Consider the following 16463-nt stretch of genomic DNA (forward strand, 5'->3'; position numbering starts at 1 on the left):
TTCTCTCTCAGGAAATACCATTAGGACATCGCAACACAAAGCTCGCAAGAGAGACAGAGCAACGAGCAGCCTATCTCCTTCCTCTAGAGAGGAAAATCCTAGAAACTGGGACATTATGAAAGAGAGGCAAAACCCTGTACAGCTAATATGGCTGCAGGGTCCATGGGATTTCAACATTCTGCCTGAATATAAGTGAATTAGCAGAGCAGCCTTTTCTGCCTTCTGGAGCGCTGTGTTTTGAGAGCCACTAGTGCCGGGGAAAAGCTGCCGACATGCCCTTCTGGGCAAACGCTAGCCTGGAGCACTTAAGACTCCCTGTACCCAACGGGCAAGCACCAGAGCACTGCGGGAGGTTGTTCCAGGTAGCAGGAGAGCCAAGGCCACAGCAGCACACACCTCTCTGCACTGACACTGGACAAAAGACGAACTAGCAAAGACTTCGCTGGAAGTGCTGCACACCACCAGTCTGACTCAACTCCAGTGCCTCTCGAGCCAAGTATCACCATCTTACAGTCCCACTGAATCAGAAGAATATTTTTTTGTTCCTCCTCCAACTTCGGGCTCCTTTCTCAGCACCGGCTGACTCAGCAGGGAAGCCAAATCCTGAAATCTTTCCCTTTAGGCCTCCAGGTTCTCCCCCTCTGAGATGCTGGCAGAGTCACCCATGGACTGAAACTACAGCCTCTAAGTACCTCAGCAGACATCACCACCCTTGGGAATATATCTCCTGGTGCTTACCTCGCATGGGAGATTTCATGGCGGCCTCGACCATGCCAACCAAAAGCTGAAGACTTTTGGGATCTTGCGCCAGTCCGGACGCAAACGCTGCCAGTGCATCTGCATGACGTCCAAGGTACTGAAGGGCCACACCCTGTCGGAAGTATGCCTGAAAAGCCAAAGGGAAGAAATGCCAATTACTTCATTGGTAGAAGTCACCGATTACAAATCCGCCCGTGACCTCGTGCTGGTGGACACCGGGCAACACGATCACACTCTGGCTTCTTCGGTCACATTGGCTATAATCAGAAAAATCCCATGCCACAGTTTGGTCTGTGACTGCCACACGCCTGGGCAGTTACGTACCAGGCACTGTACGGGAACGTGCAGTACCTTCAAAGGAACTTAAATCTCTTGTCACCATATATTCCCACCTGCACCTCAGCAATGACATCAATACGCTGCTGCAAAGTATTCCCAAACAGAGCTTCCGTACTCCCTAAACTGGGATACCAGGAGCCGGCACACAAGAACTGCAGAAACACGTTCTGCTCGCACATCAAACAATGGCAAAGCCCCGGCTCAGGGGGTATCCAGAACTGGGTCAGAGGTCGTAGAAATCGCAACGCAATGTTTACTCCAAGCACTCGAGTATATTTGCAGCACACACATCCGGACGCTGTTATAAAAAGGTCTTGAATCTTTAAGCACCTTCGATGCCCATTACTCAGGTTTTATCTTCATGTCCAGCTAATATCTTTCTGACGCAAACTTTGCTGCATTTTTGGTTCATTTCAAGCTGTTTCAACAGCACAAATAAAGCTGTTAGAACAGAAAATAAAACATTATTTGCATTTCTTAAAAAGTGCTCTAGGAACACAGTACTGCTTTCACGGAAAGGACCCCAGCACTATTTCTCTCCATCTGTAATTGACCCCTGCACTCAAGATATATTAGTACACATCTGTGGAAGTCTTATTACTGACACAGAATAAATTTCCAATTAATATCCGAACTGGTGTTTCATTAGAGCTTTCAGGCTCTTTTGGAATCCAACCCAGGGAGGCCGAGACTCAGGAAAATCAGAAGTGACATGAGAAATTCACGGACATGAATATTTAATGTCTTTTCCATTAGTAAGCCCCAATTGTAGAACCACTTCTAATGAATTCAATGAAAGCAAAATTATTTTCATTAACCTTTCGTATAAATGTGTTCTTATTGAATCAAACAATCTACTGTACTGGAAACCCAATTCAGTGTTAATTAGATTACTAGCGTGAAGCTTTAAATCAAAGAAAATACAAAAAACTAACAACGTGCAGTGGCTGTCAAGCATGAGCCCGCCCAGCAGCGAGCGAGCTGTCATCCAAATCATGGTGTACACTTAGGTCCTTTTCCCCCGAATTACCATTTATCGACGTTCCTTACCGCCGACGACAGGCGGTTTGACGCAGCATGTCTCTGACCGGGGCCTTTCAGCCGACAAGGCTGGCCCGGGACGAACGAGCCTGCCCGATCCAATTACCAGGGCAGCGGGCATGAACACGCAGCAGCCAGCAACAGAACTTCCCACTGCGCGCAGGCATCTCCAACCCCTCACAGAGGAAGGCAGGAGCGGCCACCTCCCCTCTCGGACTGCGCGCTGCCAGGACGGACGGCACATCAGGGGAATGCGCGGTTTCCTCACCGCTGCAGAACGGTAGCTAAGCCCAGAAACCCAGCGCTCACTTGTACACAAGGTTTCAAGGAAAAGGCAGGAGGGAGAGGGATGCTCCAGTGCAGACCAGTCTCCCACAGCCTGCAGAGGACAGGAATACTACTGCTCCTGTTTCCAAGGTTCCGGAAGGACCGCACAGTGCGGTCCCCTCTCACATCCCATCCTATACGCACAGAGGCTGTACGACAAGTAACACGCTCTCCAGCTATAGGTACGGCAACAACTAGCTTTCCTGTCTCCCATGAAGGAAAACGGCCCCTGTGAGGAAAACTGAGAAAGAGACAAGCAAAACACGAGGTGAAGCCTCACCTGACTTCCAGTTCTCATACAGAAATTCAAGCAAACTTGAACAGGAGAAAGCACATTACAGGTGCGATGTCACAAAAGGGAAGAAAAAGCGGGGAGAGGGGAAGCCTGGCCCCAGGTCCCAGCGTGCTCAGCAGAGGAGTCCCAGGCCGGTTCTGCTCACCGCTGCCTGCCCTACCACCCTCACAGCAGGAGAAGGGCCCTGCCAGGCTGGGACGCACCGGCGGCGGCAGCAGGGACACGGGTTCCCAGCACCTGCCCATCCGACCCTGCCACCGCTGCGGAGCACCGAGCGCGTCCCAGGGGCTGAGAAAACAGGGTCCCCGTCCCCGAGCTCTGCAGGCAAAGGAGGCACCGCAGGCTCCAGATGGCAGACGAAAGCAAGACAGGGACGGGATTCACAAACAGCGGGCAAAGCAGTACCGCGCACTTCCAACACCCCTTCTGGAAAGGGTTTTTATTCCCTCCCCACGCCTATTCCTGGAAGCCCCCCTGGAAACCACTTCATTTGAATACAAACACAGCATTCAGGGCCCAAAATAAAAACCTATTAATCGTAACTGAAAGGAAGATTTTGGCCAATTTTTCTCCTGCAAAAACCCCTTCCTTCCTTTCTCCTCCAGTTTCCATCACATACAGAATGCTCTCCACACATTGTGCTCTCCAGAGACCTTAAACAAAATAAATAAGAAGCATTCACATCACCTATTTCCTCCCCAGGAGGCGTTCACAAGTGAGTTTAGCATTGGAATGAAGACACCATATCAAGGGAAAAAATCAGCAAAGAGGAAATGGTGAGAATCACCCTCTGGAAGAGGGGAAGAAAAGGAAAGGCAGGGAGCCAGCAGCTGCAGCTGAAGAAACGAGACAAGGAGCGGCTTTCCAGTCCCAACACGGAGTCTTCCCACGCTTCAGCAAACTTTACGTTTTTATCACTCCATGTGACGAGACAGGAGTACTCACTCTACAGTAAAAGTTACATTAATTTTCCAGTGATCCCAAGTAAGAAAAAAATATTGATTCCTTTTAAGAAGATTAAAGCACAGAAGGATGATGTTTTGCTAAAGACAAGACAAACGAACAGCGGCTGTTTTCTGTGGCTCTTTGCACCCTCAAGGTAATACAAAGAGCCGGAGCCATCTTTTCCATTGTTTCAATCTCTGCATCATGCTTTCCAGGAACAAGGCACACTGCAAAAAGCAAGTCTCGCTCTCAGCTGAAATCTGGCATTAGATGTATCTCCCTCAACAGAAACTATGTTCTCCTCTCCCTGCGCCAGCGTGATCGAACGCGTGCTCTGCTGTTCCCATCTCCAGACTCAGGAGCGTGCCGTGGGTTAGTAGCACCTGCACCCAGCCCTCCAGCCAGAGCCAGCTCTGCACAGTGCAGCCGCTGACGTGGGCAGCGAGATGGGGAGCGGGGATACGGCATGACCTGCAGGAGCCTTGTGGGAAGGGAAGAGCATTAATAGGTAAACGGCAGCTTTACCAAATAGCCAATCCTACCAAGTCACTGCTACTAAATTACAGAGGTCATTAGCGAGCAGTCCTGCGCACCTATGGACCTTCAGTTCGGGAAAATCAGACCATGCCGCAGTCTCCTACGGTCACTTTTCAGTCCAGTGGACAGCCACCCTCACTCCAGCCAGTTCACAGGCTTCATAGAGCCAGGCGGAGATGGCCTGGGAAGGAGGACAGGGAATAATTAGTGCTTTAATCCATACCACCATCAAAAGCACTGCTGGTATTCTGTAAGCAAAAATAAATTATTCTAATTAATTAACTTGCAAAATATATTTGTCACTTGAGACTTCAAAGCCGCGCAGAAAACTGTCCCTGTCTCAGGGGCTCCTCACACAGCAGGTCCCGGTGCAGGACGCCGGCGGTCCGAGGCTGCACTGCGCGGGACCCATCCAAACGGTAAGAGGCCTTCCCGCCTCATTCAGATTTTGCCCACCCCCTCCTTTTTTCAGACTTGCCTTTTTGCCCATGCTTTTCAGAACGTGCCATGTTTTCATGGCAAGAACACAGTTTTACGGTTTTCTTTACCCTCAACTTGATTATACACAAGTTGTATGAAAACGAGAACGGAAAAGACTGCCTTCCTCCCGGGACACGCGGGTCTGCGGAGGCAGCCGGTGGCTGGGCGGCAGCAGGCTCGGCGTCTGCCTAACCAGGCACAATCTTCCTCTGCAGTTCTAAGCACGGGTCCTGTTTGTTCTGCTCAGCGTACTGACCAGCTGTATACAGGCTGCTGATTACAGCCCATTTAATGCATAAGGGGAATTTCTGTCTGTTCTACGAGGAGGTGCCACCGGACTGACTGCTGCAGCATCCAGGCAACGCAAGTGCAAATGTGCCTGTTAGTTTTTTGATCCTCATCATCCGAGATCCCATCTAGGTAATGTCTAGACCCTGAATATCAGATTTTCACATGCAATCTGAAACAGGATGAGAAATAGCTGATATTAATAAGGGTTCTGAAATTTTTATTAACCCTTCTAATATCAATATGCAAGAATTTTTTTCGGCAGAGCAATAGTAATTAGTTTATAATTAATACAAAACATGCAATGAAGATAAAAATACAGTACTAAGAAATCGTATTTATGAACATGAATGAGACCTCTGTTTCCCAGCGTTCTGCTCAACAAAAACAAGCCCAGTAAAGGAAACCCAAGACAACTCAGTGCTCTTCTTACCGGATAACATACTTCACTTTTTCAGACCAGAGATCTAGGCAAATACTGATGCTGCCCTGGCATTTGCGGCGGGCTCTGGTAGGACTCTTTGGGCTCACAGCAGCTCTCCCGGTAGAGCCCAGGGCATCGAATCCTGTGGGCCCTCAGCGCGTCTCGTACACACATCTGCGAGAGCCGGAGGGAAGCAGTGCTGCAGAGGTCGGTTCTGTCTCACCACGCTCTCGTTGGCCTGACGCGCGAGCTCACGTTTCTGCAACGAGTTACTGCCAGGGTACAGGCGTGTTTCTAGCGGCAGCCCACACTGTGCTCTTTGCTGGGCAGGACGGTATACCGTTTACAAGGATTTTAAAACAGCTATTTCTGGAGGATTAACTGGCACGTAGGAGCCCAGTGAGAGCACACTGTCATCTGGCTGCCCTAGGACACACGGAGAGCCAGGCAGAAACCGGGAGCCCTGCCTTCCCCTCCGAGGTAGGGTAACCCCTTCCAGGGACTCACGCGCAGCAGACAACCCACGCACGGCCGACCGCTCCCAGTCCTCCACCAGAGATGCGGTGGCTGCAGGCTGCCCGTGCCCAGGCCCACCCGGCTTCGGCATCTCCAGCTGCCGAGGGCCACGCAAGCCCCCGCCGCCCCCTTCCCGCACTCCCCTTTCTGCCGGTGGTCCCTCTGCCACCCTGCACCGCAACACCGCCCCGCCGCCCGCCCCGCCTTCCCGGCGCTCGGCTGGTAATTCTGTCAAACCGCATGTGCAGCGAGGCCGGGCCGATTTGTAACCAGGTAACGCAGACAGAAGAACAAAACTGGAACGGCATCAGAAGAACTCAGAGCAGAAAATTACTGTCAAACATGGAAAACTTGAGAAAAATGCCTCAGCCTTACACAAAGGCTCCCATTGTACACAGGGGAGGAAATTCAAAACACCTTCATATGCACGTCAGCTTCAGCTGGACAACCAGCTATCTCGGCAGGAAAGGCAAATGCACAGAAAATGCTTTTTCCACAACGCTCCCTTGGTTCGCCAGATCAGGAGATGATGCCAAAAATAGCACGAATAATCTATGGTGCATTCAATGGGCCTGTCCCGAGCCTGCAGAACGCCTCCCGGACACACGGACCCAGCGCCCTGCGTGGGACCGCCCGGCACCCTCCAGCCAGCTCCCTCTCGCCGCCTGCGCGAGCCAGGCCGGCGGCCGACGAATACGACACGTGTGACAGAGGAAAAGGAGGAAAACGTGGGAACAGCCGCTGCGGCTTCTGGGGCCAAGCACCAGCTTGAATCTTTCCTCTCCCCTCGTAACTGCTTTACAGCCAAATTTTAGAGAAAAATACAGGACAAATCTCTGCTGTGGGGTTTCAGGAATGTAAGGAGAAGGAAGAATGCGCTTTAATTCACAACACGTGCAGCACATGCACAAATACTGCCTGCGCTGCGCTCCCGCTCTCACCAAGTTAAGGCTGCACCCCAGGTAACAACGGGCTGGCCCCCGAGCCGCTGCCCCCGCTCCCCTGAAGAACAAGGTCTGACAAACGCCTTGTCTCTGCAGCACAGCTGCTCTGTCCTCCACCCGTGTCCAAGGCGTCCCTTCCAGGAACTCTGCCGCTCTGAAATGGAAATTTCCGCTCAGCCCCATGGAGCCTACAGAGAAAAACAGGATGGGGGCAATGTGAAATACCATGTCCTGTTTTATCCAAAGAGCAATTGTGTTTCCACCACCTCCACTGGGAGACTGTGCACGGATCCCCTGCCCCCTGGACTGAACGCAACAATCAGTAACGAAGAGCCAAGCCCTCGCTCAGCCAGTTGGGTTGGCACGGCACAGCCCAGCTGTTCACACAGCTGCTTGTTGTTGTTGCTCCAGTCTTACCCCCTCCAGACTCGCTCTAGAAACAGCGGCTACAATTCAGATCCTCTCTTCAGAGCGCATCCCTCACCCTTCTGCCCATCAGCGCATGGTAACAGGCGATCTTCCCAGCTCTGTCAGCTACAACTCTTAAGCCTTATTTAATAGCAAGACCCAACTACGAGTGGCGACAAGTGCTCCAGACAAGTACCAACCAACCATGCCGAAAGACAGCACAGGGAAAGCACAACCACCCTCCTGTGTTTAAGGCCAACAGGTGCAGATGCACGTACAGCATCTTCTAGAATTCCTTCGCAAGTCAACAGGGACAAAGTTTAGCCCAGTTTCTGGCTAAATAACTTGGTTTAGAAATTGCAGAAGAAACGATAAGCCACCTCTCACCCTGCTCAGAAGTAAAACCAATCCTGGCAAGATATTATTAGAGATTTAATAGATACAGAATGACACAAAACTTAAAATAAATGGATTAGATGACACCTGTAGGCTGCCTCTCAGTGAAGTTTCTGGCAGTGGCAGGACTGTTTTTAACACCTTATTACCCATTGCTTTGTTTAGTTTCAGCACTGTAACATGGTTTTTATTCTACTAGTGTTTGATATGTAACTGGCATTGTACATCTGCATACAATTCTCCCAGTTCTAACAACCCTGAAAGAGCTGAGAACCTTTGCAGAGCTCAAGGATACACAAGCATATGCTACTATTTGTTCTTATACCCCTGAAAGCAAAAACAAATGAAAAAACAGTACAAGGGGAAAAGAGGGAATAACAAAAATAATGTCCTAAACTGGAAGACATCCACCACCACAACTCTTTGCTATTGAGCTTGAGCGTTCCAGCACAGAGTTTCACTGTCTCACCTCGAATCACTCATCCGAGCAGCAGCTCACAGGACTGCCCCCTCTTCAGCATTTCTCCATTCTGCACTGGCGGGCTGGGCAAGTGCAGGTGGATCACACTGCAAACCACCACAAAATCCAGAAATGAGACACTGAAGTATCTGGTCAGCCCACGGTCACGAGCACCGGCACTCCCAACAAACCCAGCGGGGGACACGTCGAAGATCCGCGTTCGCCAACGCAGCTCTCGCGGGCTGGCCAGGCGGCCCAGCGCAGCTGATCTGGATTCACAGCTGAGACAACGGGTCTTTTCCCAGCGGCGCGACTGCTGACTACACTGACACTGTGCAGTGGTTCGTAATTGCCGTCTTGCAGCGAGACAACTGAAGATGATCGAAATCCTGACATCTGGACATAAGAACAGGTAATGTACAGTGGTTGCTGTCAGTACCACTCTGTTCTTTCTAAGCCAGCAACTCCAGCAGACATCATCAAGGGCACACCCGCACATCCAGCCAAGGTGCGGCACCTGGCCGCCAGCCAGCTCTCCGGCCAAGGGAGCACACTATGCACAGGACAACACACAAAAGTACCATAATGGATCTCCGTAGTTTTCCTTCGTCTATGGCAAAAGGATAGGGCTCAAAATTAGTTTAGGATACTGAACCACACGCACCCACTAACAGAGCAGCTCAGTCTTTCTTCTGTTCAACTGCGTGACTGAGGCTGGCCACATCACCTACCAAACAGTTATCTGTCAACCATCGTACCAGCTTAACTCAGAGACCTAAAAGATTGTCCTTTTGAAGCTGACTGATAAGATAATTAACATTACTCATTACATATGCTACCATCAGCTTCTGGTTTCAACACCACAACTTTGTGGCTTAAATGAACATTGGGAAATCAATGTCATCTTCCTGAAGCATCCCATCTGGAAATCTGAATCAGATGCGAAGGAGAGGTGACAGCTTAGCATTTTGATGAAGCATGCATTCACTGATGTCCCTAAAGCATCTTACGCAGACTCTTTCCAACCTCCTGCCAAGACAGTCTCCAAGCAATCTCTGAAGGAGCACAAGGGACTTCGGGGGTCATCCAGCAAGTTCACTCCTCATTTTCACCTGGAACTATTTGCTTCAGGATTGTTAAGAGAGGTGGATGAACATTACATCTAGCCATCAACGGTAGAGTGAAAAGATCCAGCAGAAATCCTCTGAGATTTCATAAATGCCACCACATTCTAAGTTTGGACAAAAAGGGAGGGAGGGGGAGGTTTAGACAATCAGGTCTCTCACCAGTGTATTGTATCCAAATGACTCAAACCCTCTGTAACTGCTGAAAGTCAGATCAACTTTGGTCAGCGTCAAATGTAAACAGCAATTTGAATGTTAAAAGAACTACTACATTACAGTATTTTAAACACGCATTTCAGGATTTTAACATGGTTTTCCCAAGATATGAGAAATTATCCCACTGAAGCAACAGCTCTGCATACAACCAAGCATCTGCGGAGCTGTGAGCATGCTGGAACACACCTTGAAAGCCTCCAGAATCACGCTGGGCTTTGTGGCAGACAAGCCCTGAAGCCACTTCCCTAACATACTTCTCCAGGGCTCCATTCTAAAGAACGCCCCGATCTTGAGCTACATCCATATCTCAGAATAGAAACAAGCCAACAAGATAAACAAAAAATCAGAACGGTACAATCTCTAAGAGCCATCAAAGCAGAAGACAAAAGAAAGATGAAATACCTAGTAGAAAGGCGCAGGGTGCTGGTAAGCTGTAGCATACTCACACCCAGGTGTAGCCTGCAGGACGGAGCTGCTCCAGGTCCTTCAGAGAAGAACCTTGTGCTCAGCAGGGCCGAGACAGAGAAGCCCAGCACGCATCTACTGCAGACACGGGCTCCTGCCTCTTGGCTCCCCTGTCCCGTCCCACCCCCGTCTGCGCTCAGTTAGCATCGCCTGCCAAGAAGGACAAAGCGGATGATGGGGGAAAGGGGAAAAATCAAATTTGCAGAAGTATTAAATATATAAATCTCTATGGCCAAGGTGAACGTGGGAAAAATTCTTCAGGACGGCTGTCACATTAAACAAGTTTTTCCAGATTATTACTCTTGTAACGCAAAGGGGAGAAACACCAAAACCACGTTTCCTTGTAAGGACTCACCTCCTTTATCACAGCTCTCTGAAGCACCAAGCAATTTAGTGGTTGCTATGGAAACTGCTCGTTTTATTGAACAGCCCTGAAAGGGTCAAGGGGCACCAGCAAACTGGACAATTTTAAATGTTCTCCCTGCTAAACACCAGCTTCATTGCTGTAAAATCCTTCGTACAGAGGAGCCACACGGAGGGCAGAACGGCCAAGGGACTGTGGACTATTGCTTCTCCCACACATCAACACCGACCTGAGACAGCGGGAACTGGCATGAAGAGTTATTTTGCACCGCGGTCCCCAGAGGTTCCACATTGCTTCTTACAACAGCCACGAATAACCTACCAGACCGATCCACTTGTGCCTTGGGAGAAGGGACGGAGCAGAGCAGGAGAGGAGCGCCCATCCCAGCGCTCAGCTTCGTAACCCCGAGACACGACCGTCTCCCTCGCTAGCATGGGTCCGTGCTCTAGGAACACAAAACATCACACTGCTTGCCCTGCACCACCAGGAAACAGTGTAACCTGCCTTCCTTTATTCATCACGCAGAAATTAACACCTGGAATTACAACCAGCAGTTAGCAGCATCTATTCCTACAGGCCCAGGAGTGCTGGCTGCATTTCCAACTCTGCTGTTGAACTCACTAGATTTGTTTCAGTCCCACCAAAGTGCCTTGCTTCCCGAATTCCTTATTATCCTAATTTCTTGAATGTGTGTCTACTGTAAACCCAAAAGCACTAGCAAAAATTAACAAGAGTGTAGGAGCAAGGTTTCCTCTGTGGAGGAGGCAGCTTTCCAGTGCAGAGTCACTCCCTGCTTCTCTTCCATGGACAGAAAGCTGCCCTGGCAGCATCACCTGGAAATCCTTATTCCAACATCTGGTACCTTCAAGCTACAACTCCTTTAAAACCAAGCAGAAACCAAGAGGCCCTGAAGGGCAAGGCACCCACTACCTGCAGAGACCACGTCAGCAGCTCCCAGCGCTAAACCCCTCCTGAACCCCTTCTTGCAACTTCCTCTTCCATCGGCCCCTACTTTGGCATTTCCATGGCAGATTTTCTGAAAAACAGCAAGTTGCCGTTTTGCTGTTGGCATTCTTGCAGGATAAATGCAGCCACGGTGAAAGCTAAAATGTATCTCTAGGGAAGGAGAAAGTTAGCAATAACTACAGACAACAGGGATGGCTGTGGCCTCTTCACTCCATGTGAATTATAAAAATGTGAATAACTCTAGGAAACAGGTTTAAGACAGTAAGCAACAGGAACACTTCCTCCACAAGGAAAAGCCACGAGAACAAAGAGCAGAAAGCACTGTCTGCTGCTTGCCACCGACCTGCCACTCCATCGGGGTGCCAGGAGGTGAACAGACTTAGTGAATAATTGAAGACGCAATAACGAAACCTCAAAATGTCAGAGAAATAATACAGTTTCGTAGTTTCACCATTAAGCCTTCGCATTCTCAAGCAAGACGCACTGAATAATTTATCCCAGTGTCAACTCTGGGTCAGCAGCTGTTCACTCGTAGCCAGTGATGGTCCAACGCGCTTCAAGACATTTGACTGGGTCAAATGGAACAAATTAATGAGCAGGGTCCAGAGGTGATGAAAACTCAACCCATTCATCCTTCCAAATGCTAAGCAGTGTCCCGCACAGCAGAACTCTGCACCTAAACGTGCAAGAACAAACAGGTAACACACCAAACCAAAGGGAAAGCCCGAATGAGGACAAAGACCCCCCGAAATATTAATTCCAGTAGGATGAGCACTGCGCAGCCTTTGTCTAGCCACCACCTGGAACCTGCCAGGTATTTATGTGCACAGACTTTAATAGATGATTTTATTGATTTAGTTTTAATTTTTTCACGTTTTTAGCATTCGCTGATGGGCACGCACCAGACAGGGCTGGTCTGTTTAACCAGTAACTGTATGGCAGCAGGTACAAATCCCTGTACTTCCAAGGGAAATCTCACAATTACCACACCCAGCCACCCATGATAGGATCAAAGAGCACAGCTCAATCTGTCCTGGAGATCTGCTTTCCTGGAAACCTGCTTTAGAGAGTACGAACACACAAGCGCCTAACGTACCCAACAAAGCTCGCAGGATTTAAGGCAATTCTCAGCCACAGGGATTTATCCACACCTAAGAGTCCTGAAGCAGCCCCCATCAATACGAACTGACCTGGTGGCATAAGTAATTACCTCCTAGTTCATCCTTTAAATGACAGAAGAATTCCTCTTAGCCGAGCTATTCCCCTGAGCATCTCCCGAGGAGGAACGTGCAGCAGATCAGACGCAGACCTGCGTGTTCGCAGCTTTCCTGGCAGAAAAGGCAAGCGCTTACTAACACAGCCCCCTTTCCACCTACGCTTAAACTGGTTTTGTGAAGTACCAGATTATTTGAGGGGAAAAAAAGAAGCAATACAGCTACACTGTGCACGTGTTCTTTTGGTTTTGATGAGAATAAATGCTTTCTATTGTTTCTCTTAAAAATGTCTTTACCATTTAAAATGAAAAAAATATCTAGAGATTTGTTGTAAATTTTGTGAGGTTACTGGTTACGTCTATTCATTTGTAAGATACAACAAATTCTTCCATGAGACCTCTTGATCTGCTGTGCTAACGGATAGCCACCGATTCTGCACCACCTTTTAGCAGCAGCTCCCTTCCTTCCTCAAAACTCAACACATCCAGAACGCCTTCGCAGAGCTCGTGCGCAGCCCAGCTCCGCTGCCAGCTGCTCACGAAGCCACTGGACAGGGCTGCACCGCACATCAGTCACACTGCAAAGGGCCCCGAGCCATGTCTATTCCCACTCCTCACGGCAGTGAGGCGGGTTACACGCCAAGCTCTGCATTCCTCACTGCTTTAAGATCGGGCTCCCAGTTACCGTATGAGGTCTGCAAGCTCCACGCAGGATCTGACCACCACCACTCAACAACTGCTTTATTTATGATCATCAAGGTGGTTACAACAGCGCTGAGGAAAGCATCGAGTGCCCGAACACCTACAGCTGGAGAGCAACCAGAGATCGCCGCTGGCGAGTAGAAGCCAAAAGCCTTGCTGTACACGGGGAATGTCCACGTGCACTCCGGACGGCCCTGACCCGCAGCCTGGAGCGATCAGCACTCAGCTCAAAGGTTCCTGGATGCCATCGCCGACAAACTGGGACTGCGCCCCGTGACCTTCAGTAACTCTGTACAGAGAAGATTCAAACAACACTTCAGTGGGAAAAAGGAAGATGAAACATTTTTATAAGAAACATAATGTGAAAATTAAGAGTCTGGAAAGATTTGGTCATTTAAATGACAACGTGTCAGACAAAGAAATGAAGAAATCAAATTTAAGTGCACACATGTGTGCTCACACATATGTAACAGAAACAGACATCCAGCTGCAGATCAATCATGCGAACACCACGTTAACACCAGAGCACTCAGCTTTGAGTTAGGGTGTACACACCATACAGAAACGGAGATGTACGGAAAGGTATAACTGCCGCAACAGCACCAGGGTGGCCGTGTCCCTGTGCTGTCCTGCGGCAGCTTTTCCTGCAGATCAGTTAACCAGCCTTTCATTTCATCCTTGCATAATGAAGTAAAAAACAGAACTGTGTCTCAGCTGGAGTAGACAGCATATCCTACAGTTAAGGCAGCTACCTGACATCTTCCATTACATAACCCCCATTTTCTGCCACTTACAAAATTCTGTCAAACTGATACAGTTGAAATTCTTCATACTGGTTATCAACATGAGACTAATTAGCTAAAGAGGTGCTAATTTCTGTACCTAAAGAGGTACAGTCATTTCCCTGAGTAGGACTGTGGGGATTTTTTTTGAGTTTAAAAAAAAAAAATTACAACCAGCTATTTCTTTTCCCTCTGCCTCCTCCAAAATTTGGAAGCAGAATCTGAAAATAAACAAGGATGTCAGAAATAAGTTTGGCCAACCTGCAGATCTCATACTCAGGAGAGCCCTGGTCCAGGTTCAGCAGTTACCTAACTGCCAGAATAGGAGGCCTCCTTCTCCCCTCCATTTTCTATCTTTCTGCACAAAGACACGTACTGGAAGCACAGCACCAACCCAGCAGGAGAAACAGCTTAACTGTGCTCCCTCTCTTGTCAAGAAGATGAAGAGCCTGTGTGTCGCTGGAATCTGCCACACACCCATTAGGTTTGAATCCCCAGCTGGAACTCCAGTCCAGGGACCCAGAGAGCAGGTCATCGCCGTAAACTCCTCCGTGCTCGGGCATTAGCATCCCCGTCAATACAGTGCTCCCCCCCATGGTACTGGCACGGACAACCACCAGCTCTTCTTTACCGCACCTCCTCTTACTTCGCAGACGAAAGCAGAAACAATAGATTGTTAGCAAGTACAACGTCATTACCAGAGTAATAATGGTCAGAATCACTGCACGTTATAAAATCTTTGCTTGGATTTAAAGGAGTTCTTTGACTATTAATGGCACTGTGCAAAAAGGTGTGCAGCAGCACGGCAGCATCAGAAATTATTCACTGCCACAAGACACTTCGCAACCAATACAATCAGTAACGCACAATCCTGCAAGCTTTTCCCGATCAATCTCTGTGCATAAAAACACAGGGAAGGCACGGGATCTGAGAGGAATTAACATAGCTCCACATAGACTGAAAATACTACAGAGAGCTGCTATAAATATCTTTTAGGACGTTCACTATCAGATGTTCTAATTTTGTACGTAACACACAAATTATCATTAGATGTGCTACAGTCATTCCTCACGGGACTGAATACTCGGATTCTGCACGTTTATGCTCCCGTGGAAAAATTGCAAACACACAGCCAGTCTCTAGAAGTGGGTCAGGTGACAGGTTTCACACAAGAGAGTCTGCAATCAGAAAACAAGTCAAATGTAGATTAGTAGATCAGGAAATCCTCTAACAATCTTTTCAGGACAACTACTTTGAACCTGGAGCCTCTTAAGCCTGACTAGGACAAAATTATTTTGAGGACCACCTTGATATTTCCATTCTAACGTTGTGTTAGAAGTCACTCCATTAAGGAAAAAAAAAAACCCAAGACCTTCAAAAAAAACAACAGCCCAAGACATTTAACGTAAACCCTAAAAAAATTTACTGTCTGGAAAAACCTGCTCACTGTGAGAAGATTGCCTTCTTTGCTAGCCAAACACTGACCGCTGTCCTACACCATCAGCAAGCACCAGTTCAGTTACCAGGCTGACTTCTACCGCAACAGAACTTCCCCTGGGGAGGTGCAAAGCTTAGAAAAGTGGTCTATCAGACAACGATGTTGATGTGTAATTTTGTGACTGTGCATCCATAAACAAATGGTACAGCAATCTAGTGGAAAAGCAGCCAGCAGGCACCGCACACAGCGTCTCGCAACGGCGGGCACTCCCGTGCCACACTCAGCATTTTAACCCTGCAACGTCTTATCGCTCGTCTAGCCTCCACGGTGATGCAGCAGCTAAATAGATTTGGGTAGCTCTAAACGTTTGTTCCTTCAGTAATACAGGCTCATTTAAAAAAACAAAGAAGTAATTCAGCTGGGTCTGACGGTTTAAATTTTAATCATCTCCCCTTTGCCCCTTCACACCACTGCTCCCAAAGGAAATTCTGCTTCAAAGCATCGCTACTTCAGGCACCTGAATCAATAAGCCTCTGCTCTGGAACACACAATAGCTCTCCCCATGGCTTCCAAATACACATGTCCCTGCCCTGCAATAGGCATCGATCCCCTCTTTCACACACGCGCGCACTCCTCACGCAGCCCGCTACGTGCTCCCTTCACAGCCGCCGCACGCTCCTCCCAGCCGGCGCAGGACCACGCCCGAGCCGAGCGCAGGCTGCTGAGGCCAAGGAGGGAGCAGGACTAGCTGCAGCCGTCACCCAGCCCGCAGAGGCCAAGGGCACCCAGGCAGCGGAGGTGAGGGTGGCCGCTGGGGAGACTCAGGCTTTGGCTGGGTGAGGAGAAGCTGGGGGCCCTGCGCTATTCTCACTGTCTGAAGATGATAAAACACAAGGCCAAGGACGGGACAAGTTCATGGAGGAACACCACTACAGGCACGTTGGGAACAAGCCCGCGGCCCTCTCCACAAAGGCGGGCAGCCGACAACCTTCTAAAGCAACTCTGGGACTTGAAGTAACACCACAGCAGAGCCG

The 16463-nt window shown here is 49.1% G+C and overlaps 1 protein-coding gene across 2 annotated transcripts in view; it reads right to left on the bottom strand.

Annotated features, from left to right (window-relative positions):
- TTC28 (tetratricopeptide repeat domain 28) overlaps positions 1-16463 on the bottom strand; it is a 166027-nt gene that overhangs the window by 67711 nt on the left and 81853 nt on the right. For both annotated transcript variants that reach the window (XM_086761125.1, XM_086761127.1), the window contains one exon: positions 739-886. In XM_086761125.1, the coding sequence (XP_086617251.1) occupies positions 739-886 (148 nt within the window). The remainder of the gene's footprint in view (positions 1-738; positions 887-16463) is intronic.

Source organism: Chlamydotis macqueenii, chromosome 17, assembly GCF_036417535.1.
Source record: "Chlamydotis macqueenii isolate bChlMac1 chromosome 17, bChlMac1.mat, whole genome shotgun sequence".
Classification (NCBI taxonomy): domain Eukaryota; kingdom Metazoa; phylum Chordata; class Aves; order Otidiformes; family Otididae; genus Chlamydotis; species Chlamydotis macqueenii.